Below are 24,604 nucleotides of genomic sequence, written 5' to 3'. Positions count from 1 at the left end.
CCGCCAAATGCCAAATGCCGAGTGCCGAGCGCCGAGTGCCTCGTGCTGAGCCGTTTGTCTGCCAAGGCAACAAAATGGTTGCGCGAAATGCGCTCGTAAATGCTTCCATGTTGCCAAGTTCTTGTTTGTGAAGAGCTGTTCAAATAAGCACCGGAGCAGCAAAAACAACAGCAGCTTCAGGTCATGGGGTCCAAAAAGGTAGGATGTTTTGGGGCGAACAGGACCTCCTTCCTGCCGTTAGTTTCATTGTTGACATTGCACAGGCAGCGGCAACGGCAACCGAAACGGCAGCGTGGCCAAAGTGAGCTGAATGGAGCTGGAACTGGAGCTGGTGCTGTTGAAAAAAAGGGCAACAACAAAAAGCAATTAACTTGGCTTACATCTTTGTTGAAAGTTGAAACTGAGGGCGCGATTTATGCCGCCGGCACAGCGGGTGCAGCTGCATTTCCAGGTGAGTTAAAGTGTCCACTCGTCCTTCGTCCTTCAGCCTTCATCCTTCGTCCTTGGCGGAGCAAACGAAACAAAACTGAAGCGTGAATCTCGCACAATGATAAAAGTTAATGGCTTGGCGCACTTGAGGGTTTAGATCTTGCTTTGATTCCCCGTAAAATTGCCAACGGGGCCAAATGAAGATTGCTGGGTGCCGAGATAAATGATTGAATATGCAGAAAGGTGCGAAAGGGGAAAATTTTAACATACGTAAGAAATGTAAGCCAATTTTTAAGCTATCTCTCGTTGCAAAATGCTTATTTTGTAGGTGATGGTACCCAGACTTGACCAAAATGGCCAGAAGAGGGATTGTACCACTTTTGTTTGCAAAAATACTTTAAAAACTTACTTCAGAAATTAATGCCAATCAAGATATTTTTATGTTTTCCCAATTACTAAAAAAAAAAAACAAAAATGGATCTTCATTTCTTCTTTTATATACTTTTATCTATGGCCCCAAATTTGTGAAAAAAAAATTTTGTTCTAAAATAAAATAATATTGATATCATTATTTATATATTTGAACGCACAAGTTAATAATGAAAACGAGTTTAAAGATAATGGTCTTTTTGGGAGAGAACACAAATTTTTCTCTTAATTTTCAAATGGTAAATCATGTTGTGCATAATCAAACCTGGATTATAATGGATCCCTTTTCAGTTGTAGCACTTACCACAATATCCGACATCAGCTTACTCAAAATTATTCCCTTTTTACGCTAGGTTACGTTCCCAGGGAAACAACTATTATCTGCTTTCTTTCTTTATTTTCAATGTTTTGATTTCTCATTTTCAATGGCATTCTACCAACCTCTGGGGTATTTATTTTCATTACTGATTTCCACTGCCGGCTTAAATTGCATTTGCTGACGTTTTATTCTCTTTTGATTTATGCAGTTGCATTAACATCAACGTATTTGATTTCGATTTATATTTTCATTTGCATTTGCATTTCCATCTGATTTGATTTGTATTTTAACTTCCCGTTTTTTCTACCAATTAATCTTATCTCTGTTTTAGACTAATTATGCTCGCTTACATCGCCTAACTCGATAGAAGCTTAATATTAATTAATTCCCAATGCTCACGCAGCAGGGGATTATCGTTTTGACTTGTTTTTGCTATTTAAAAGTGTTTAAATAGAACTACAAAAAAGCTCATGCGTGTTTTTGTTCGATTTGTTTTTAAGTGTTGGACATCCAGCTTGAAGCTGAATTCGTGTCTGTTGTTTGTTTTTTTTTAAGCATAGGCGCAGAAAAATTTGCTACACACAGAGAGCAAGAGTCTGACACTAACAAACATTTATACAATTTTTGGGGAGACGACATCGATTTGCGTGTGTGTAAGTGGGTAGGATTTTCCGATTTATCAGTGTTTTCTAAAAAATAAATCCCATTTTTTAGTGTTCTTAGTTTTTTTCTTCTAATTAAAATGGACACAAATATTTGCACAGACATAATTGCTCAATAAATATTTATGATATATTTATCTTGTTTATTTGGTTGTTTTTGTTGTTGTTCTTGTTGTTGATTCTGGCAGGTACCTGATACTTAAATATCAATTAGTTTTAGGAGTAAAGTGGCAGGGAGATCTGTCTGAAGCAAATAAGAGATTCGAGAGGTTGTCGGCCTTATTCGCTTGCGTGTAAAAGCGCCTAAAAGCGAGCTATGCGAACTACAGCAAAAATGTTATTGTATATGTAATCGCAATACAGTTATATAAATACACCGATATATACGAAAAAATGTTTAGCCTACACACAAATATATAGATATATATATATATATATATTTATATATAGATTTATTTTCTAGCTTGTAAATATTGATTTTTAAACTATCACTTAGACACTACATTGAGTTTTGACTTAGCTTTGGTTTTCTTTACGTTTTGGTTTCTTTGTTTTTTAACACTTAGGGTTTTTGGCAATTGGAGCTCTGGCCTTGCCAACTTGACACTTGGCAATTTGTGGCGCCGAAAGTCTCCAATTATTGGACGAATTGTTGATATACGTTGCGTATCATGCTCAAAGTGAGTGAATGAGAGGGACAGAGCCGTAGCATGAGTGGGTCAGTGGGTGTGTTAGTTAGAGAGAGATAGAGAGATTTGGGGGCTTAGTTTCTTAGATTAGCGTAGAGTTGACAAACTTCGTTTATAGACTAGGCTCAATGGCTGGTGACACTAATCAGCAGTACTTTTAATTTATTACAAAACTAGACCAGAAAGGTCAATTTGCGGTGCGGTGTGGCCAAACCACAAAGAAAAACACTTCAGGCGCAGTGTGACCATGCAACCTGCAGAAAATGATATTGTTTTGTTCAAATTCAAGTAATCAGCTTAAAGAAAACCATAATTATGACAACATTAAAGTTTAAAGCGAAAGTCATGTTTGCTTTTCCTAAGCAGCTCGTTAAATAATTGAGTTTGATGTTCAGTTGTTATTAAGCTGCTGTTTAGTGCCAATGGCCATCGCTCGAAGCTGTTGACTTGTTTGCCTGCGTTGAGTTGAGCTTATATTTTAAAGCTTAAAGGCAATAGGTTTCGCAAACATGGCCGTTAAAGTACATATTTGTATGTAGTAGAAAAGAGTACCAGCACACTCACACATACACACGCACACACACACCATTACTCGAATACGCACACAGGCTCGTAAATATACTATAGCAGCTTATAGTGGAGCACTCACAATCACATGCTTCGACAAGCACAAGTTTCAATTTGTTGCACTTTTTTGAAGCATTAAGTAGCTGCCCAAGCTTAAGTGTGCGAGTGTGTGAGTGGGTGCCTATGTGTGTTTGTGTTTGAGCTGGCAAAGCGGTTTAGTTTCAATTAGCATTTAGCAGTTACTAGTATTTGGTTTTTTTTCGGTTTGTTTCCGTTTTTCATAATACACAACATTGAAAGCACACGTAAAGTTTTTGTTTTTGTTTTGGTTTTCTAGTTTTCGTATTTTTTTCGGTTTTCTCTTGCACATTTAGTTAAAATTACAATTTACGCACTAAACATGCAGAAAATTTCGTTCAATTAGAGCAAATACTGTACGCCCTTAAAGATTCTTTGTGTCATTAGTTTTCTAAGCATTATGATCTAGTGGCTATCGGTTTCTGAGGCCTCCGAAATTTATTTTTACATTGTCTATAGATTTTTCCAAAGTTTCTTTTGATTTTAGTTCAAGATTGCACAACAAAGATTTGGCTTTACTTAAATGCTAACAACTTAAATGGTATCTATAAGACATGAAGCTATTTTCACTTTCAAAATTTTTGATACAATTGTATTGTTTTATAAAAAGAATAGAAAAGTAGTAAAGTAATAAAATCGCTTTAGAAACCTTAGTTATCTAAGTACTCAAAAAATCAAATTTCAAATGATTTCTGAAGTTTTAAAATTTAATTTAAAATTTAAATAAACGAATGTAATTTTTTCTGGAAAAGCAATTTAATATAATTGGCTTGCTGTAAATAAGCAAATATTTCGCCAGTTAAATTTCCTCAAACTCTCTGAAAATGAAAACAGCTAGAGTCGTTTTTATATAATTTCATTTTGCTTCCAATTCGAAACAAAAGATCGGATCACAATTACAAAAGTGGGTGTGTCTCAGGGGCCTTAGGAGTTGCCCAAATTGGACGGCGACGGTGGCCACTGGCGCTTGATGACCGCAAAGTGAGTCATCTGGAAGGTGTTTGTCACCTGGCAACGGCGCTCCACGAATCCGGTGAGGCAGTAGCCCATGTTGTAGTCCTCCATCGAGATGTTGGACGTCAGATACAGCTTGAACTCGTCGTTCCACGCGGGCTGTGACTTGTCACAGCCCATTGCCCCCGTCCGGATTGCGGCTGCCCCCGCATTTGCAGTGGCAGGTGTTGCAGGTGTGGGCGTGGCAGCCACCGATCTGGAGCCCGGAGCCCCGCCCCCCGCCGGCGATGAGGCCCCCCCGTCCGTGGCCGTTGTCCGGCGAAAGTGTCCGGCAATCAGGAGGGAGCCCTGCTGCTCCAGCGGCAGCATCCGTGCTTTTGTCGCGCGCCGCTGGGTTCCGGAGCACTCCACGATGCGACAGCGATTGGGCTGCCAAAAGCAGGGCGTGATGGTCCAGTAACTGGACGATGCCGTCCTCGCCCAACCCTCCTCGGGGTACAGCAATATCTGAAATGTGGCACAAAAGATGAAACGGGAGGTGAGTGCACTGGCCGAAAAACAGGTTCCAATTTTAAACAGCAACTATTCGATTAATTTATTATAAATAATAATAAATAAAATAAAATAGTCTTTGCAGTTTTATTCTTAATAGAGCCAGCAAAATATTTTAACCAATCCTGCCAGTTCTTAATATTTATTAATTTATTTTCTTTCTGAGATAGGGATTTAAGATAAAAATGTTTATTTATAGTCCTAAGCGTGTTTAAATTAAAAACAACTGATCCCCAGTTAAACAAAATGTATATGCATCAAAAAGTTTATGTTTGATATAATTTCAAAATCAAATTTGAAGTGAGATTTTTTGTCACAATGTTGTCCATTTCAAAGAAAACTCTCTCGATTTTAAACTACATTTTTTCTCCGTGTGAGCCTTTCAGGCCATCGAAGCCAATTGCAAATTGGTTTTCTGTGTCGCACTTTAATTGAAAATCGTAATTAAAATCGTGCAGATTGTTTAGCCAGGATTTGAAACCCTATTCGTTTTGCATCGCACTGCACCTTAATCAAGTCCAGTGCGAGTGTTTATCATTAAGTGGGCAATTATTGTTAAACACACTCACGCTTAATTTGGTCAAATTAAATTGGCATAAAATTAACATGAAATTGCTTTTGACACTTTTATAGCGGCATATTTTTCACCACAGGAAAACCTGGCAACAGGCGACCTTTAATTGTTAAGAGTACATTTTCTGATTTCAGTAATTCACTTGTATCTTATGCACTTGTTGTTTTTTAACAATCTCTCCTGTATATTTTATTGCTTTCGCTTTATCGTTTTTATTTTAATATTTCCATATCGAACTGACATTTTTGCCAGAGGCACTGCAACCGCATTTGGCCAACAGTAGCCATAAATGAAATTCGTCAGTTAGTTTATCATTGCCCAAGTGCCAGTCCTCTGCTTGGCATCAGTTTCATTTACCGATTTTATATGCGGTCTTTGCGGTCAATGCACGCGGCTCTTTTATAATTAATACATTTCGCAGTCGCTAAATGCCAGACGTTTCAAATATTTGCGCACAACGAGGCGTATGCTTAATAAGCGGCCAGCAAACAGGACAGAAAGAAACATAGAGAGAGCGAGAGCGAGATGGAGATGGAGAAGCTAATCAAACATTGAACTTGGCTTAAAGGCTACTGCAAAGCCAAGGGAAAATCACGCTGGCAAATTCCAAAGAAAACTTCAACAAAATTGAAAGGGGCGGATAAAAAATCCCAAGCCAAAGTGGGTGAAATGAGGTGGAGAAGGGGTAAAGGCCAGCGGCCAATGGCCGCCTCAGGACCCATGGAATATAACCGGGAACCAGGAGCTGATGCTTTTGAAATTGAAGTGGCTGCAGCTGCAGCCACAAGGAAACTCGCCCCAGGGGTTCCCCAGTTTTTACCAGTTTTTCCGAGTTTTCGCCTCGTCTTTGTTCACCACTTTGACTTTAAAATATAAATTCGCATATGCCTCCAGTCGAAACTCGGTCTCTGTTCTGCCAGGTAAATTGTTTAAAATTAATGCAACGCAGGGGCACTTAAAAATGCATCCATTTTCCTTTTATTTACGCTCAACTCTGGCTGACCGAAAACAATGAGAATGGTCGATGCGATCGAGTGTTTGAATGGAAGTGAAAAGCCCGGCCACGGCACATTAAGCTGGAAATGGAATCCCCCCTTAACATTAATGAGTATTGAACGGTTTTCGCAAGGCTATGGCTGTGTGAAAGTGCTACCGGTAAATACCTGATGGTCATGAGCATGTATTTAACTTATAAATGGGTGAAAACTGTTTGAAAATGAATTACAAAGATAATAATGATTTCTGATTGTGTTTCGACTATTTCAGATAGATTTTCATAGCTTTCAATTCAAATTTTTACCAATAATTCATAATTTCCTAAAATCGGTACTTTATTTTCCGCTGTTTTGTCTAATTAACAGCATATTTTTCACGCTACAGCGGTTAATTGTATATCGAAAATCATATTTTCCATGGGAAAATCATGCTGCTGTCTGACTTTCTAGATGACACATCAATCCGCATCCAAAAAACTGTCCTTCTGGTGAAACCAGAGCACGTCCTGCATATTTGTCAACTTGCCCGCTTGGCAATTCCCGCTCGTGTTTGGAAATTATAAAAGCAAGCCGAAATTTTACGGAACGACCTCCTAATAAGCTGCCAAAATAAGCTTAGCGACGACAGGTAGAGATACTGATGGGTTGCATTGGCTCCACGCCATTTTCGACCCCGATTGCCATTGCATTATTCAAAGACGGCAAAAGCGCGCGCGCTGCGAAATTGAAAATGCAACGGCAGCCATCGATGCACGCAACAAATCGCTTGCCACTATCAAGGGTCATAAAATCCTTCACTGCCATCCGCGTCCTCTGCCCTACTGCCACGCCCCTTTTCCCAGCCAAGCACACATATTGGCTGTGGGGTTTTTGCAGCAGCAACTCACTCGTGATGGTAGTTACCCAAAAATCACTGGTGGCCAAGTATTCACTGTGATTGGGAGTAAGACATTTATTTTCAATCTTTCAAAATATTTGTACAACATATATTGATTTTAAAAGCTTGACAGAGCTAATTGTTATATCATTAAAAAGTATTTAATTCGATTTTATGCTTAAAGCTTTAATGTCGCCATTTATTATTCCTTCCTTTTTATAGATTTTAACAGTAAAAATTTTGAAATCTAAATCAGTCAATTAATACGAAGTATTAATAGCCAAACATGTTAAGTTTTAATAAAATAATTACTTTATTTATTTTCGTAATTTATATCTAGATAGCTCTATTTCGAAGTAACTGTTTTTCGCAAACTAACACCCACATCTGGTCACGCACACACTCACGGGGCGAAAGGGAGAGAGCAGACACGTACACGCTGGGAAATCACTTCCGCTTTTGAGCTGCAACGTTGGCAATTTCGCAGAGGAACGGTGATAAATGGGATGCAGAGGAGTGAGTGGGCAGTGGGCGGCAGTGGGAAGTGGATGCTGGGTGGGCAAATACCAAACCAAAGGGGGCATCAGGTGGCGAATGCCGAATGGCAAAATCGAAAACGTGGCCAAGACTGGGTCGTCGATTCGCCGAGAACTGCTCCTCGAGGCGTCCATAATCGATTTCTGCGTTCGAGACTGCGAATTGAACTGCCTTGGCAGCTTCCGTGGAATTGTTTGTTGACTTTGGGTTTTTTATTGCGTGCCATTTTATTGCCACCGCAAGTCCAAGTCCAAGTCGACATCGACATCGACTTCGACGACGACCCTACTCCAACGTGGCTTCTCAGCTCCGGTTCGGTAAATAAAATGGTAAATGGTAAATGGCAAATGGCAATACCCGAACGTGCAGAGGGCAAACTCCATTGTCGGCAATCGGCAACTTTGTCTATTAATTTGCTTAATGAGTTCAGTGACAAATATTGAACGGCTGCAACTTAACAAATAGCTGCCAAGTTTCCTGGGACTCTCGGTACTCTTGGAACCCTTGGAGCCCCTAGGAACCCATCCCCAAACCCCGATCCCCGAGCACAGAAACTTTTCTCATTTGGCTCGCCCGTTCGCTTGGCTCGACATTAATTAATTAAGTGCTGCCGCAGACATTTCAACACTTTTACCAGTCAGTCAGTCAGTCAGTCAGTCAGACAGCCAGTGGGTTTGTCCGTCCCTTCGGCTGTCTGTCATCGACTCAGGCATTACTTAGGCAAATGGTCTCTGGATTCGTAAGGGGTACATATATACTATATATATATATATATATGTATTTCTCTGGGCACTCCAACTTAATTACCCGCCCTCATAAGCATACTGCAGATGTGGAGGAGAAAGAAGCTGGGAAATCGTGTGCCTCCAAATCCAGCATAAGCTCGAAAATCAAAGCTTCAACACGATTGTCTAAGCACTTGAGGCGCCCTCAAACCCCCCAATCCCCCAACCACCCCATCTTAGATCTTAGTCATCCTGGCCCACCCACTCATCCATCCATGCACGCAACTCCACTCAAAGGAGCTCTTCAAGGTTTTTATGAACACTTCTGACGATAAAGGGTGGAGCAAGTTTTCCGCTGATGCGGATGAAAGAAGGCTTTTCGAGAGATTACAGGTATTCAGCAGTTTGTGGATCATTTTGGCAGATTAAAAAGTGACAATTTTGGTCGGACATGTTTTTAATTTGGTAATTGTATTTTCCGGTAGAGAAGTTACAAAGAAAAACACTTTTACATTGCATCCATTCTTTAAATAAATAAACATTTGCAAAATTCACCCAAATGTACAGAAAATATAAAATATTTGTACAACATATTACAATTTATTTAAAGTTGTCCGAAAGATATGCAGCTTGTGGTTTATTTTTGAAGATTTAAAAGTGTCTAATACATTTTTAACTGGATAGAAAAATGTTAATGAAATGGGAGCCTTCACTGAGAAAAAAATTCCTTGATTTTACGAAAAATTCCTTAATTTAAGGAATAATGGACTAAACATGGCCTTGAAGGTGCGCCATATGGCCTTATACAATTTTTGAAGTAGTTTTCCCTTAAAATACTTAAGAGGTTAATTTTAAGGCCATGTTTATGAATTTTTCCTAAAATTCAATATTGATTTTTTAGTGTATGCCTTAAACTTATGATTTAATTATATTTTTGGAAAATTTATTCCATTTTATTTTCTAACCTATTTAAATATTAATTATTTCTTCAATGTTTTCAGACACTATTTAATATTTTATTTAAGTTCTTGTAAATTGATTTTTGAACTAAATAAAAAATATTTTTGGTAAAGATTTCCTTCACTTTACTTTCCAACTTATTTAAATTATATAATAATATTTTATTTAAATTCCTGTAAATATATCCTTCACTTATGTACAGAGTTTGTATAGAAAAATGCTATTTTTCGAGGTATTAATAATCTGTTAAATCTATTTTTATTTAATGATTACCCAGATTGGATCGGAGAAATTTAAGTTTGAACAGTTTGCTATTGACAACGAAGTCTTATTTAATTAGAACTTTTTAAATTCCCACTTGAAATGTATACAAAACGAGTCACGTAAATATTTACTGAAGCCCGCCAGGTGGGTCACACATATATATATATATATAGTACCTACATTAGAGATTTTCTCATTCTTCCCCTTAAGCAGAGGCTTTTGTTTCTTCCGTCGAGGAGGACGCTTTGAGCAAACTTCCCCTCGAGTTCTTTATGCCATTCTTACGTGGACGGAAAGGCATGCCATTGAGTTTGGGCCAAATTGAAGTTTTCCTTCGATTCATTTCTTTGCCTTCCGAGAGCGTAAATGAGTTTTTTGGCTGATTGTAAAACTTATCTGTTGGCTGTTGGCTGTACGGCTTTGGCAGCAGCGACGGCTTTGTTTTCAATTGCCAGTGCCAATTGTATCAGTTATTTTCTGTTTGTATTTCATTATTCGCAGCCTTTTGTCCTTTTTGGTCTGGCCATGCCATTCAAGAGCAATCCCTGGCTGCGGATGGGCTGGTAAAACTTTTAATAACTTGCTCATTAGCACAGAAAATGAGGCCGGCGTTGCGGCAGGCAGACAAAATAATTTACACGCCAACATCCGTTGCAATTAAACTGCAAAGGGAGAACTTAAATTTCCGGTTTAGCAATCGCCGCTGGCCTGAGTGTTTTGGCCCCCATCTTCTACCCATCTTGGCCCCCATCTTGGCCAAGTTTATGGCTGCCTGGCTGCTGCTGGCTAAATGTAGATGTCAACGGATGGGCCCACACCGAAACTTTTCCCGCCAGTGCTCTTATTTTCTAAATTTAATGAGTTGTACTACGAGCAACTTTAAGAGGAGAGGCTGATGCTGATGCTGAAGCTGAAGCTGAAGCTGTAGCAGCCGCAACTTGGTGTAAACTTATATATGACAAAGTTCCAGCGCGCGAGTCCTTGCGGCGTCGCAAGTAATGCACAAATTAAAGTTCTTTGCCAAACTACACGAGGCAGTGGCTGCTAAAAGTTTCGTTTCCTCGACGCTAGTTGACATGTTGAGTCGCACAAGGATATGCGTAGCTACAAATTTGATATGTTAGACAAGTCCCGGCTACACGCGCAGCTCGAGGGGCATGGAAATGGGTGATGGCAAGTGGCAAATGGCAAATGGGTAATGGGGAAATGGGGGAATGGGGAAGGGGAAATGGGAATCCACTCGCAATCCTCCAGTCTGCACAGTCTGCACTATGGGCGATAAATGCTGGCAAACTTTGTGGAAGGAAGTGGAGGAGGAAACATTGGCATTAATGCAAGCGGAAATATAGATATTGCTTTTAGTTCAACCATGTAAAGTCAGTCGTTTATTAGGGGACTACTGCGGAAGATATATGTTTGCATTTTGTAAAATTATTTGAAGACACGCAAAAACAGTTTAAAACTGAACAAAGTTATTTTAACAAATGTTTTTTAAGTTTATGGTAGGCTCTAGAATTACATATTTTCAATTTTTGAAACTCTTTCTTTCTTACTTTAAAAGTAAAATCATTATTTAATTTCTTATCCTTACCGATTAAAAGTGTATTATTTATTAGTGCTTTAAATTTAGTGCTTTGTTACTAAAATATTCTTTAAAGTTCATAAACAATTATTTACAACTATCTAGAATATTCTTAACAATAATAATACCATTTAACTTACTTTTCAAGTAAAGTCATTATTCAGTACCTTATTCTTACCGATTAAAATTGTATTATTATTATTTTCTTAAACTCTCTTACCGAAATATCCTTAAACTTAAACTTTTATTTAAAACTCTCTAGAATATTCTAAAAAAAATAATGATTTATTATTATCGTATTGAAACACTTTTCAGCTAGTTATTTATAATTATTATACCAAATAAATAATTCAATAAATTTTCAGCTTTCCTCAGCGAAAACATCTTTGATTGTTAGAAAGCAGGAAAACTTCTTCATCAAAATCACTTCTTAATCCCCACTCAACTGAAAACCCATTAAATTTAATTTTCATAAATTTTACAGCATTTTGTCATTACAAAAGTTGCTGAATCTCCAGGCAGCCAGATTTCACTTCAGTTTGCAGCCAGGCACACACTGTCAGCTTTTCTTGGATGGGGTTCGCCGGTGTAAAAGATTAAGCACATTTATGTGACAAGTGCGACATCAGCAGAGACAACGAGGAGCTCGAGGAGCACAAGGAGCAGGAGCAGGAGCAGGAGCAGGAGATGGGGATTCCTGTCCTGAGGAGGGATAAGAACGACAGCCAACGCATGTGCCACAATTTTAAAGTTGAGCGCTAATGAAATTTGAGCTGCTGCTTTCGCAGCTGCCAGGCAATTGGAGCCTGGCAAAGTTATGCAAGTGCAGGGACCAAAAATGGCATCGAATCCAAGTGACAAGACGTGTTCTGGGCCTGATACTGGGGCTTACAAGTTGCCACAAGTTTGCCGGAGTTTAGCACGCGTAATGCGAGTCAGAGGTGGCAGCTTAAAGTCCTGAAATTGTGCGAATTCAACGCAGATGTTGGTGCCAGGGGATTGTCTCATTAGGGGGGGCAAAGGTCCCGGTCACGCTTCAATTCACAGACTGGGCTCAAAACTTTGCCTCTGTGCCGAAGTCAGCGAACAGAATAGCTCATCAATAACCCATTTGGGTGGTCGGGTCACGACCTAACCCACCGGGAATCGGAAGTCTGATATCCTTGTGGATACAAATACAAAACGGTGAGCCCGGTTTATTCACTTTGCCATTCATACGGGGGCACATAAATCAGGTCGAGGAAAGCTTATAAATCTCCCACATCTGCGCTTTTCATTGGCAATCAACGAATCAGCAAGGAAATGCTTCTTTCAGTTATTTTTAATGAGCGACAGCGCCTGTTGAGAATTTCCATTTCCATTTCCATTCGCTTTCGCATACGCATCATCTTAAGGCGGGCGGGAAATGTTCACGAATTTCGGAAAATTCCAGCCGGGGCATGCAACATGTTGAGCGTGTAATGTATGGCTATGTCTAACAGACGAAATGAAATGAAAATTTAATAAAATAAAAGAATATACGACTTGAGCCTGCTGCCGCTCCTGCTGCTGCTGCGTTGCGAGAAGAAGAAGGCTCCTTGGGGCTAAAGACGTTTGCTTTAAATGAAGATGTATGCCAGCCGGGCGTATGAGTAATATGCGCAAATATGCGCATAAAATAAAGCAACTTGTAGCAATTTCCCCTGCCCTCCGCTCATTCAATGCTCGGTTCCCTTTGGGCCGATGACGATGCCGTTGCCGTTGCCGTTGCCACTTCGTCGTGTTTGGCTGGCTTCTTGTGTTTAATTTAGGCAGCCATAAACGTAATGCGGAGCCTCAAGTACTCGGATCCGTGGAGTCCCAGGCAAACCGTATTTATATGGCGGCACATAAAAACTGGGTAACCTTAGCTGCCGCCCCACTGCTTCCCTTAGCCTTTTGTGTGTTTCATTTCCTGAGCATGGCTGACATAAAATAGAATTTTATTCGAGGCTGCTTTAAAGACAAAGATATTGTCTTTCGAGCTGCAGGCATTAACCCATTAAACGGCTAGAATTTGCGTTTTGGGCAGGGGCAAAAGTATATCAAAGGTGGAATTTGAACTTAAAATTGATGTGCTCTTTTTATGTGGAAAGTAAATAAATATAGAATTTAATATCATATTTAATGTCTACATTATGGTCGTTTCTCTAACGACTCAATTTCATTGGTGGACTATGAAGTCAAATTTGTGTAATATTGAGCAAGCATTGTAAGCATTGTTTTTTGGTCCAGTTAATTAAAATTAAATGTATTCTTAATTACATTTGTTGGAAAATATTTTTTAATTGAACAAGAAGGGAAGCAAACGTCGGCTATACAATCCCTTAAATATTAAATTAAAATATTTTATAAATCTAATAAACTAAAATATTCCATAAAACAAATATATTTTGATTTTATGAAAATAAGTGTTGAAATAGTAAGCTATGAATTATTCAATAATTCCTATGGCAGCTATATATTGTAGTTGTTTAATTTTATAATAATAAGTAATACTATTTATTTTGAAGTATATTAAAAAAATGTTGGAAAACAGCAAAGTAGCGATTGTTCCTATGGGAACTATATTCATTATCGAAAAAGTCTCCTTCATTGCGTTGCAAACTTTTGTATGAAACGAAGTAAATAAGACTGCTGCCTTTAGAATTCAAAGAGATATTTTCTTGGAATTTTGTTTAACCAAATCGTTTCGCAGAAGAGTTGAATAGAAAAGGTTTCTGGCAACTCGTAGAAAGTGCCAGCAATTTCCAATCACAAACTTGAAAGCCCCTATCGTTGTGTTTGCCACCAGCCTAAATGCTCGTTCCCATTGTATGCGACCCAGTTGTCCCATTGTGCGATGCGATGCGATGCGATGTGATGTGAGTGCTCGACATCAAAGCCAGGCCTCGTCCTGTGGGCCTGCCACTGGATGTCCCAGTGTCCTGGTGTCCTTGGCTGGCATTCGCATTCTGTTTGGCTGCCAGCACGTTAGCATATCACCGATGCCATGCCATCCATCAAATATCGCGCGTCCTACGCGAGCCATTCGCGTGCTCTGAAGGACTTCGGATGGGGTGTATTCACAAGTCCTGATGGTTCTACAGGTCCTGATGGCTGTGCAAGTGACTCCGCCTGTCTGCCATCAAAATTCGCCAAAGCAGCCTGCTCCTGACAGTCCTTAACTTGGCGCTGTAGAAGGCATTTTAAAGCCGATACTCTCTCTGGAGGGCATGAAATTTTAACTTATTTCGTTGTCTACTTCATTGAATTAGCCCGCACACACACTCGAGCGGAGATAATAAATTGAATTAAACTGATGCGCAGGGAAATTGTATGGGGCTTTCTTGACGACGGCCCTTGCCAAAGGAGAAATTGATTTAATTTTTGGCTCAAATGTCTTTTTAATTCTCCTCTCGTAGGTGGCCCAATATGGCTGATATGGTCTGGTGGCCAGAGCCAAAATATTGTTGACAGCACATGTGGCACATGAAATTGCTTTTTTTTCGGGGCTAATCAAGCAGCAGCTGTGTGCCAAGTAGGGAAATGTGGCAAACAATGCTGCAGGGAGATAGAACTCATTCAAATTCCTTTAAATTCACTTGAAAAGAACCAGAATTCAGCTTTTAATTCCGCACTTAACTTTGGGTAAAGCATACTTTTCAGGGCCAGCAGACAGATGGGCTAAATGGATGCAACAATAATTAACTGCATCAGGCCGCCAGGCAGCAGCTGAGTCGCAGGAGAAAAACACAGAGAGATAGAGGGCCAAAAGTGGAGAAGGTCGAGTGACCTCTTAACCCCCCACTGCCCCCCCTCTAGCCGGCAGCTTAACTTGGCATTAACGCAATTTGTCACAGCAGAGCAGACACCAGAGAGCCGGCAGCTTAGCAAGCTTCCAAAACTTTGCCCCTCGAAATAAAAAGGAAACATTTTGGTTTATACAAGTATATATCCAAAAATAAGTAGGTGTCTGCAGAGGAGCCTGTGTTTTTATTTTTTTGTTCTATTTCTATTTTGCAACATTAAGCTGACAGGTGAAATGAAATTGCGTGGGCTGCAGTTACACATTCCTTGGCAGCATTTTCTACTTCAACTTTGGCTTAACCCCCCTGCTAACCACTTTGAATACGGCATGGGGATGAAAAAATTCCAGAGAAAAACATTGACAGCCAAAAGTAAATGTACCTACGAATTTGCCAGTCCCATTTCCACTTGTAGTTGGTAGCTACAACTGCAAAATGACAGCACTCTGTGGTTTAAACAAGAAATACCAGGCAGGTAAGCTGCCCCAGGAAGCTTAACAATAATGGCTAGGATGTAAGATGGCAGCAGAGCAGGAGAAGTTTCACCAGATTTAAGTGCTTAAATACTCTGGTATCGATGAAAGATTTTAATTTGGCTTTATGATATTGCAGTTTCGCAATTTTTGTGGCCCAAAGCTGTGGCTTTTTATCAAGAAGCATAGCTGTTATAGATACTTTAAGATGTTTTTAGCTTAAAGTTAGCAAGTCAGTTTAAAGTTTAAAGTCGGTTTAGGGGCCATAAATCTTGGCAGTCGCCGCAATTAGAAAACCTGCCACTCAGTTGCTCATTGATAGCTTTAAGCTGCCAGTGGCACTTGCCACTAGCCACTAGCCACCTACCATCTACCACTTGCCACAAAACCAGTCAGCAAAATCGCGCATACGGCCCGTGGCCAGCTGCATCAGCTTGAATAGCAGCAAATCGCCTTAGCAGCTTGCGGGAAAACCCTAATAAACCAGCAAGAAACTGCACAGTTAAGCCTTCTGCGGCTGCTGCTGCTGCTGCCACGCCCACTTTCCCTCCATGGGAGTAGGCGTTGCCTTCAACTTTGACCAGAGCGATTTAAATCTTTGCCGGGTAGCATATAAATTTAAGAGTGCCCCCGCTTACTTATCTAAGTCTATGACTTTGGGTTAGGCTTTCGGGATTCAGGATTCGGTATTCGACGATGACTCAGAGTCCGAGTCAGAGGGTTTGGGATCTGATGAGGAAGAATGTTCTTTTTTATGCCCGCCATTTTGCTGCTGTCTCTACTGCCGCTTCTTGCTACAAATCATGATAATAAATTCCAATTTTATTTAGTCAGTGAGGCGGCAAAGCACCCTTGTCATCGTCATCGCCAACGAAAAAAGGAAAAAAAAGAGCCAAATAAAAGCCAAGCGAACCGCTTCATCTGCTTGGCACAACAAAAAAAAAAGGGTCTGTGTTTCAACTACTTGGATTAACGGTTCAGTTTTATGACTTTTTATTTTATACACATCCCGCATTCAACTTTCCGGCTTCTGGTGTTTCCCGTTTGCCGCTTCCGTTTGCCCGCCAGCTAAATAAATACACTCGCAAATTGACTCGGCCTGCTTGACTTTTGGGCAGACATAATCAGGCCTGATTATAATGAATAGTTGGGGTTGGCCAAATCAGCAAACAGCAAGGCCAGAGGCGACACTCGGTCGGCCAGCTCATCAGTCAGTCCAGCCAGTGCAGTTTGGAGTGGACCGCAACACCCCTCGTTATCCCATCAGGGTGGCCCTGAATCCTTCGTTCTGCATCCTGCCTTCTGCATTCTGCATTCTGCATCCTGCATCCTGCTCAAAAACTGAAAGCTGCGAGATGGCGCAGCATCAGCATCAGTGCCAGCCAAAACACATTAGCCAGCCGTGTGCTAAAAATGTCGCACTGGCCAGTCGGCCCAACGCACAAATCCTGCGAAAGGAGTGTTTCACCAATTCACGACCCAGTTTAAAAGGTATAGCCAAAACTAGTGAAATATCATACTGATATCAATAAATGTTTTGTAACTATAAATAGGGAAATTACTTATATATAACTTGAGAACAAGTAATAACTAATAAAACTATTTTTTCCCTTTTTATATAGTAAAGTAAAGCCTGTTTACTCATTTTAAAAAATTGTGTTGTTATAGTTAAAAATAATTATACATAACATAAAATATGTAGGTAGACACAAATTTAAATTAATTCTTAACAATGTTTAATTTTGTTACATACACAAAAAGGTATAGTTTTGTATTATATACTTTATGTGATTTAAATGTTTAAACCCTTGTTAGGATATCTAAGGGTTAAATATCGGCATTTGCTTAATTTCTTAAAAATATTGAAAAATATTAAAAAGCACGTATGCTTTTTTTGATTTTTCTAAATAAAATTTTGTGATCCAAAAAATAAGAAATAACAGATTAAACCATAATAATGTTCATGTTTGAAGATCTTTTAATGTAAGTGAAATAAAAGTTTAAACATGGTTTACTATTTCCAATCCTTGTTATAGATATTTTACAAGTGACCCTCGTTGGTAGTGAGTGACCAGGCGGAGAGTCCTTTTTCAGCAGGAGTTGAGCTGGCAGGACATGTGGCAGTTGGCAGTTTGCTGCGCTTTCTCCGCCCCCCAACCCCAAACCCCTCCCACTCCCGCCTCCTGCTTTTGGCTGTGGCTCTTCATTGCCTGTTGGCAATTACAACGTTGCAATGTTGATGGCAGTTTTCTTCCTTTTTTATGCATATGTATGCAGACACACACACACACTCACACTGCCAGGACATAACGATGCTCACAGACAGGCAGCAGCTTACAAGGACATGTAAGGGGAGAGGAGGTGGAAAATGGGCTGGAAAGTGGGCGGGAACAGTGGCTAGTCACTTCCGCCTTGCTTGAAGAGGTCGTTCATTTTTTCATAATACTCTTTCTGCTCTTTGAGTTCCATCAGTCCCTGATTGCATTGGCCTTTGTGCATGTGAAACTAATTATGCAGCGTAAAGAAGAAGGGGATTACAAATAAATGTGAAGCTTAAAGGATGGGATATATCATATAATTACCATATTAACTTAATACTGATCCTCATTGATTTAATATTTATTCGCTTATGCTCAGGTATGCCCTGACTTTCGAGACACCTTCCCCAAACGCGCTCTGCTGTTAATGTAAATATATATCTTACAGCATTATCGCATTCGCTTAAGAGGGTAAACTCCACTCCACAGATTTCACTTGCAACATTATCCGCAAAAGTGTATATACATATATAGTACATTCATCTGAGGGTTGATTTCCGTTCTTTTTTTGGGTGGTTGCAACCGAATACAATTTATTCTGTCCGCTCTCACACCCCCACGGTGGTAAACAGTTTTTGTTTTACCTAACCTATTGCTTCATTATAAAATCGATGGCGGGGACGAAGTGTAAACTACCCTTTTGAGGGCGTAACTAGGGGGTAATCAGATTGTTCATCAAAGGTGCTTTGGTCTTCTGGTCTTGCTGCTCAAAGCGGTTGATTCAATGAGCGGGCAAAGCTTTTGGAATTGAATTTTACGGGAGCGAGAATGTCTCCATCGGTCCTCTGGACTCGTTGTCAACGGATTGGTGTTAATGTCCTTTGGCATTGTTGCACTGCCAGGACGAGCAGAAGGACGAGGAGCAGGTCCAGGACGACCAGAGCCACAAGTCGACTGTGTGCAAAATAGACTGAAATTGATGATGTCACTTGATAGGGCGAATGGGTTTTTCATTTTTCACTTCTCGCTCTCGCATGCACCCGGTACCCGTAACCCCAGCCCAATCTTGGAGGTCCTGCAGATCCCTCGTGTTCATGTTGTTTAACAAATTCATCCTGTTGCTTGCGCTTCAGTGCGTGATGCCCAGCAGATTGCAGATTGCAGAGTGTGTGTGTGTACGTGTGCTTGTGTGAAATGTGCACTTGATTCACACACACACTCGTGCAGAGGACGAAAATTGGGAAACAAAAAGTGCAGCATTTAAAAAGCTTTTATCCTATACATACCTTCAAATTGAAGCAGATATGCTGGACTCAGATAAAACCAGAATACTTAAGGTAATCATGATTCTTTGTGACACCACAAATTTGAGGCAAAAGTATCCAAATAAGTTCGTTGAGTCCTAATGTCTTCTATAAAATGAAGTTATCCAATTAAAACTGATAACATAAGTTGACTTTTATTTGTTGTTGTTTTTAAAATACGTAGGTATATTTTATAAAAATAAAACGTAATGTAAATTGAACTTAATTTTTTAATTAAAAACTGATTTTATGTATAAATATTTTATCAATTCTCTTTGAGATGAAAGAAGTTTCCCGTTTTTTGGCAGTGTTGTGGCATAATTGAACATCTCTTTTTTCTGGGTTTTTGAAATAGAAGAAACACACAGCCATTGTTGTGCATCGACCTGTTTGATTGGCTTTTCTTTTGCACGTTTTTAATTAGTGGGAATTTGGAGAGATCGGGCTAAAAGTGGGTCCGCAGCCACGTGCTTTGGAACGGAATGGAATGTTGTCCTTTGGCGCATTAAACAAACGAAATATTTCATAAGCGCATTGCGCTCTGGCCACAATGCCAAATGATTTATATGCAAAGTGGCATAAGCACACTCGCATAACTGTGTGTGTGTGTCGTGTGTGTGTGTGTGTGTATTGGCCCCGTTTTGCCAACCCACTCCCTTTTTCTCTATGTTACCTAGGCCAAAACCAAACAAACCGGTAGCAATCGAGCGAACTTCACTCCACAGCTTTGGCTACAAATTTTCCAAAATTTATAACAAAAGGCCCACACACACACACACACACACACATAATTGGGGGTAAAGGACGAGGGGTGAAGAGGGGTGAAGAAAGGACCCCTGGGTATTGGCTACCTTACGGTTGAGTGGCTCGTGGCTCATGGCTCATGGCTCATGGCACTTTGGCGCCAGCGCTTCGACTTTGGGTCCTTGCCTCGCTATGGATGACAATGTAACCAGGAGACTGTAAAATTTATGCACTTTTAGGATTGTTTGCAATGTGCTCGAAAGGGGAATTGTTCCATTATGCGATAAGCATTGGGATTCTCTTAAGGTGTTTTACAATACAACAAAAGAGCGTTTCTGGGCCGGTGTCTCAAGCTATTGCAGCTGCACTGGGTCAAACTGGAAATTAATTATCTTGTTATTTGTATCTCAAAGGACTTAGAATAAATGGGGCATATAATTATCCGATACATGGATGACTTTATCTACTAGTGGTTTGTTCTATATTGCTACTCAGAATAACATATATGCACCCAGAGGCAACGAGGTAGTAAAATTAAACATTTAAATGCTATTTATTAACATATTTAACCAATTTATTCAATAAAAAAATTTAAGATTTAAATAGTTTTTCAAAACACCTTTCGGGTTAAATTGTTACAGAAAATATTTATTTAAAAAAGTGAACATTTTGCGACTTGCCACGTTTTTTATCTGGGTGTATATTATTTTAAATTTTTTAAAATGTTAAACATTAAATGTTAAACTCAGTAACCTTAAAAGTACTCTTTAAATACATGTTGAGTACCATTATTATCAGCTTTATCTTGTGGAATCCCCTTTTTAATGCATATATTTTTAAACTTAGACCACTGTTAAATCAATTCTAGAATAAGCCTTGATTATTCAACTTCAAGTCGATTGCAGCCATTGAATGCAAAAGATTTGCGAGCTAGGATTTGAGGCGCATCTCACAGAATCACCATTTTTTTTATGATTTGAGCAAGTAAACCTATTGAAATTCCCTGTCCCGCCACTCACCTTGTTGGAATTACCATTGAATTTCAATAGCTTCTTGCAGGACTTGCCGCGACTCTCGAAGTAGATTTCCTGCGGCGTGCGTCGGCGTCGTTGGCCGGAAATGGCAGCAGCAGCAGCAGCTGCTGTTGTTGTTGCTGCTCCTTTGCGCTGCAGTTGCAGCTGGGAAAGGGGATCACCGGTGCCTGCCACCGATTGGGTGGCCTTATGGCGGCTCACACACAGGAGGCGGCTCAAGATGCCGCAACAGCCGCCGGAAGTTGGCTCACTTCCTGCCAATGTCGTGGCGTTTGCTAGGACGGCCTGCTCGTTGTTGTTGGAGCAGCGGGCGGAAATGGTCATTAGGTTGCCATGGCGGCCGGTCGGGCGATTAACGTCCATTTCCATGTTGGCTAGCAGCGGAATCGTTGCCTACTTGGCGGCGTCGTCTTCCTTTGTTGATTTTTCTCAATTTCCAGAGTTTGTTTACAATTTTTGATTGCGGTTTCCCTGGCCGCAGGCTCAATTGTCCTTTGTCCTTTTCCTTTTTTTTTTTTGTCAATGTCTCTGTTTTGTTGTTGTTTACTGGTGGCTAAAGTCTCACCGACAAAACTTGGCGCCCTTACACAGACACACACACACACACACACAGAAGCGCGCACACAAAACACGTAGCACTCACACCAAAAAAGGAGAAATGTGAAAGTTTCAAAGGACTTTCCAGCGCGACGAAGTTCACAGGACAAAGTCAGCGAGCCAACTGATAAAAGCCATTGCTACTGCTTTCGCAAATGTGCGCTCTGCAGGGTTGTCAGCTTTTCGACAGAGAGCAGGACAGGGATACGGGGGCGAAAGAGACGGGTAGAGCCGAGCGAAAGAGAGAGTGCGCAGGCCGAGTCCCTCGCACATGAATCACCTTGTGTGCATGAATGAAGCAAAGTTATTACGGTCTTCCCCCGGTTTTTCATTTCATTTTATTTTGTTTTTTGTTTTTTTTTTTTGTTTTTTGTGTTTGTGCTCCATAGTTCCGTAGTTCTTGCTGTTTACGTTTCCCAGGGTCAAAGTTGTACAGCCTCCCGTTTTGTGTTTGTAATTGTTTGTGCGGCTGCCGAGTGATGCCTCACGTTAAGCTGCGAATTTTTCGGTTCTCGACGGGGAATACTCGAGTGGTAATGGGTACCAGAATTGGGTTTCATTGGGCTTATGAAAAGCAATTAAATATGATAATTATCTTCATTACTAGGGTTTAAGAAACTATTTCTAAGGGCTGTTTAAGCTATCAGATTTATGTTCAATGATTAATTAATTTTCAACAGAATTAGTTTAAAATAAATTCACTTATTCTTGTGAAATTCGATTTGTTTAGTTAATTGTGTTTTTTAAAAGCGACATAAATTCAATATTCAACACTAATAAAAAGTGTTTAGCTGCAAGGGGTTAAAAAAGGTGGCAAATAATAATAAAACAATTAATTCATTGAATCTTGTATTATGGAATTATCTGTCAGAGTTAATACATAAATTAGTTACAATAAAATCAAATTAAAGCAGAATTTTTAGCTAATGACAATGACTCAGTGACAGTAGGTCAACAAATATAATAAAAAACCTTTTGCAATTGCTTTATTAAAATAATTGATTCTACTTAATTTAATTCATTAAAATCCAGTTTTTTTATGAATAGTTCATTAAAAAATGTTTTTTAGGTAACCTTTTTTTATTTTTTTGATTGATTTTTACATTTGTTAAAATGTATTATTTAGTTTGTATAAATAAAATAATAATGTAATAAAATATTTTCCTAAATCAAACAAAATGGTTTGATCAAATATTTCCCCATTTCCTTATTTCAAAGCCCATATTATGAGTATCAAAAAGTTGAAAGAGTGGTGGGAAAAACAATTTAATTTCGGCCAGCAAGGATATGGAAAGAAGAGGCAGCGCATGTCCTTGTGTCCGTGAATGTGTGTGTTTGTGTGTGTGTGTTTGGCTTGTGTGTGGTAGTGTCTATGACTATGAGTGCTTTCTGCTCTAGACGTAATTTCAATGTTTCAACGTAATCTTTGATTTGATTATGCTGTTGAGCTGGCCTCCCAAGGGGCGGTTCGTGAGTGTTTGTTCGTTTGTTTGTCTGTTTGTTTGTTTGTTTGTTTGTTTGTTTGTATGTTCGTTTGTGTCTGGACCACTTCCGGGCAAAGCTATAAACGGATTATAAAGTAATTTAATGCTTTTTGTTGCCCAGGATGCGGGGCCGCCTCGTCTGCGGATGTGCCCATTTATATATTTTTGGTGAGAACGAACGCATTTGGACAATAAAAACTTTTAATGTCTGTTGTTTGTCTCTCAATTTATTTGGCAGGCGTCACGCATACGCCCAGTTGACTGTGGCCAAGACGAGCGCTCCTTTAATGAGTTGGCGGCGGTTTTAGTTGAGCAGTGGCTAAAAGGCAGCCTGTAATTAATGTTGGGCCCGTCATTTGTGTGCCCGGTATGTGCCCGGTCTGATCATTTTGGCAACATGTTTATCTGGCCCAATGCCCATAAATTAATGTCCGCACACCCGGACACACGCATTCCCTTAGATTGTCACATTAATTATGTACGTTAAGCTGTCAACGTGGCCAATATTTTTGTATCCACAATGTCCACATATCCTCTGAATATCCTGTGACTCCTTGCCCGTGTGTGTTTGTGTGTGCGTGCGTGTGTGCCTTCGGCAATTCCTTTGCCATTTTTCTTGCTTTCATCTCGGGCGATAAGAGCGTCTTAGTTTATCTTTATTCTCGGGCTTTGCCGGCGTCTTGTTTCTGCTTACATCTTGCTGTTTACCAAATAAATACGTTTGATAATGCGACACGACCATCATATTGATGAGGCTTCCGCTTGCTTAGCGTTAAATGGAACGAAGTGCCAAACACAAGTTCAACAAGCAAATAGATTACAAGGGCAGATACGTGTTTGTATGTACATCTGTAGATGTCTAACTGCAGGTGGATTAAGGCAGTGTTCATAACCGAGATTGAGATATTTAAAGCCTTAAAGCATTTGAAAAGCAATTATTTTGAATGAATTCGGATTAAGGGCCTTTAGAAATCGAATAAGCCCAAGTAATATAAAATAACGGAAAATCTATCAAAATAGTTAATTGTCTTAACAAATCAATAATCATTTTTTTTAATACAGATTTATAAGTAACTAAACCAATTAAAAAATTTTTAAATGTCTTATGAGAATTCTTTTCCCGTGAACTTCAATAGTACTTGGGATAGCATACTTTTTGGAGCGAATCTCCATTATTTCATTTACGAAATCGTTCTGTACAGACAATACTAATTTCAATAAAGTTTTAAAACCCCTGAAATATGAGTTCATTAAATTTTTCCCATTTTGACCGTTGTCAAATAAAATATTCGTCTGGAATAAAAACCAACAAAAAATACCACATCCAATTAAATAATTTTTCCCATGCATGTTTCCACTCATAATTTAATAAATATTCCTCTTCAAATTGTTCCAAATAAAAAAGCACCTCAAAAGGCCGTTATGGCAGCCCCCAAAATTCCTCTTTACATTCGGTCTCAATTACGCACCAATTTCTGTCCCTCGGAGTGTGTTTGTGTGTGTTTGAGTGTGTGCCGAATGCTGTTAGCAATGAAAACTCTGCAACTGTGGCCGAAAATGAAAAGTTCCATTGCATTTGGCAAACTAAAAGAAAAGTAAAAAAGAAATGTACTCATATAGAACAGTTGCCTAATTGCAAAAATGCTGCCGGCCAAACACAGAACCGAAAAAACTTTTTTTGGCCAAATGGAATGGAATGGTTAGCTGGTAG

The 24,604-nt window shown here is 39.6% G+C and overlaps 1 protein-coding gene across 1 annotated transcript; it reads right to left on the bottom strand.

Moving 5' to 3' along the window:
* Positions 1-1,939: 1,939 nt before the first annotated feature.
* Positions 1,940-21,523, bottom strand: LOC108144884. The gene is made up of 2 exons (XM_017270043.2): positions 20,798-21,523; positions 1,940-4,634 (listed from the first exon to the last, which is right to left on the bottom strand). Exons 1-2 carry the CDS (start codon positions 21,179-21,181, stop codon positions 4,098-4,100), a joined length of 921 nt encoding a protein of 306 aa, XP_017125532.1. The 5' UTR covers positions 21,182-21,523; the 3' UTR covers positions 1,940-4,097.
* Positions 21,524-24,604: the final 3,081 nt, after the last annotated feature.

The sequence above is a fragment of the Drosophila elegans genome, unplaced genomic scaffold (genome assembly GCF_018152505.1).
Source record: "Drosophila elegans isolate 14027-0461.03 unplaced genomic scaffold, ASM1815250v1 contig_183, whole genome shotgun sequence".
Taxonomy (NCBI): Eukaryota; Metazoa; Arthropoda; class Insecta; order Diptera; family Drosophilidae; genus Drosophila; species Drosophila elegans.
The sequence above is the reverse complement of the archived record's forward strand: the minus strand, read 5'-3'. Positions and strand labels throughout refer to the sequence as shown.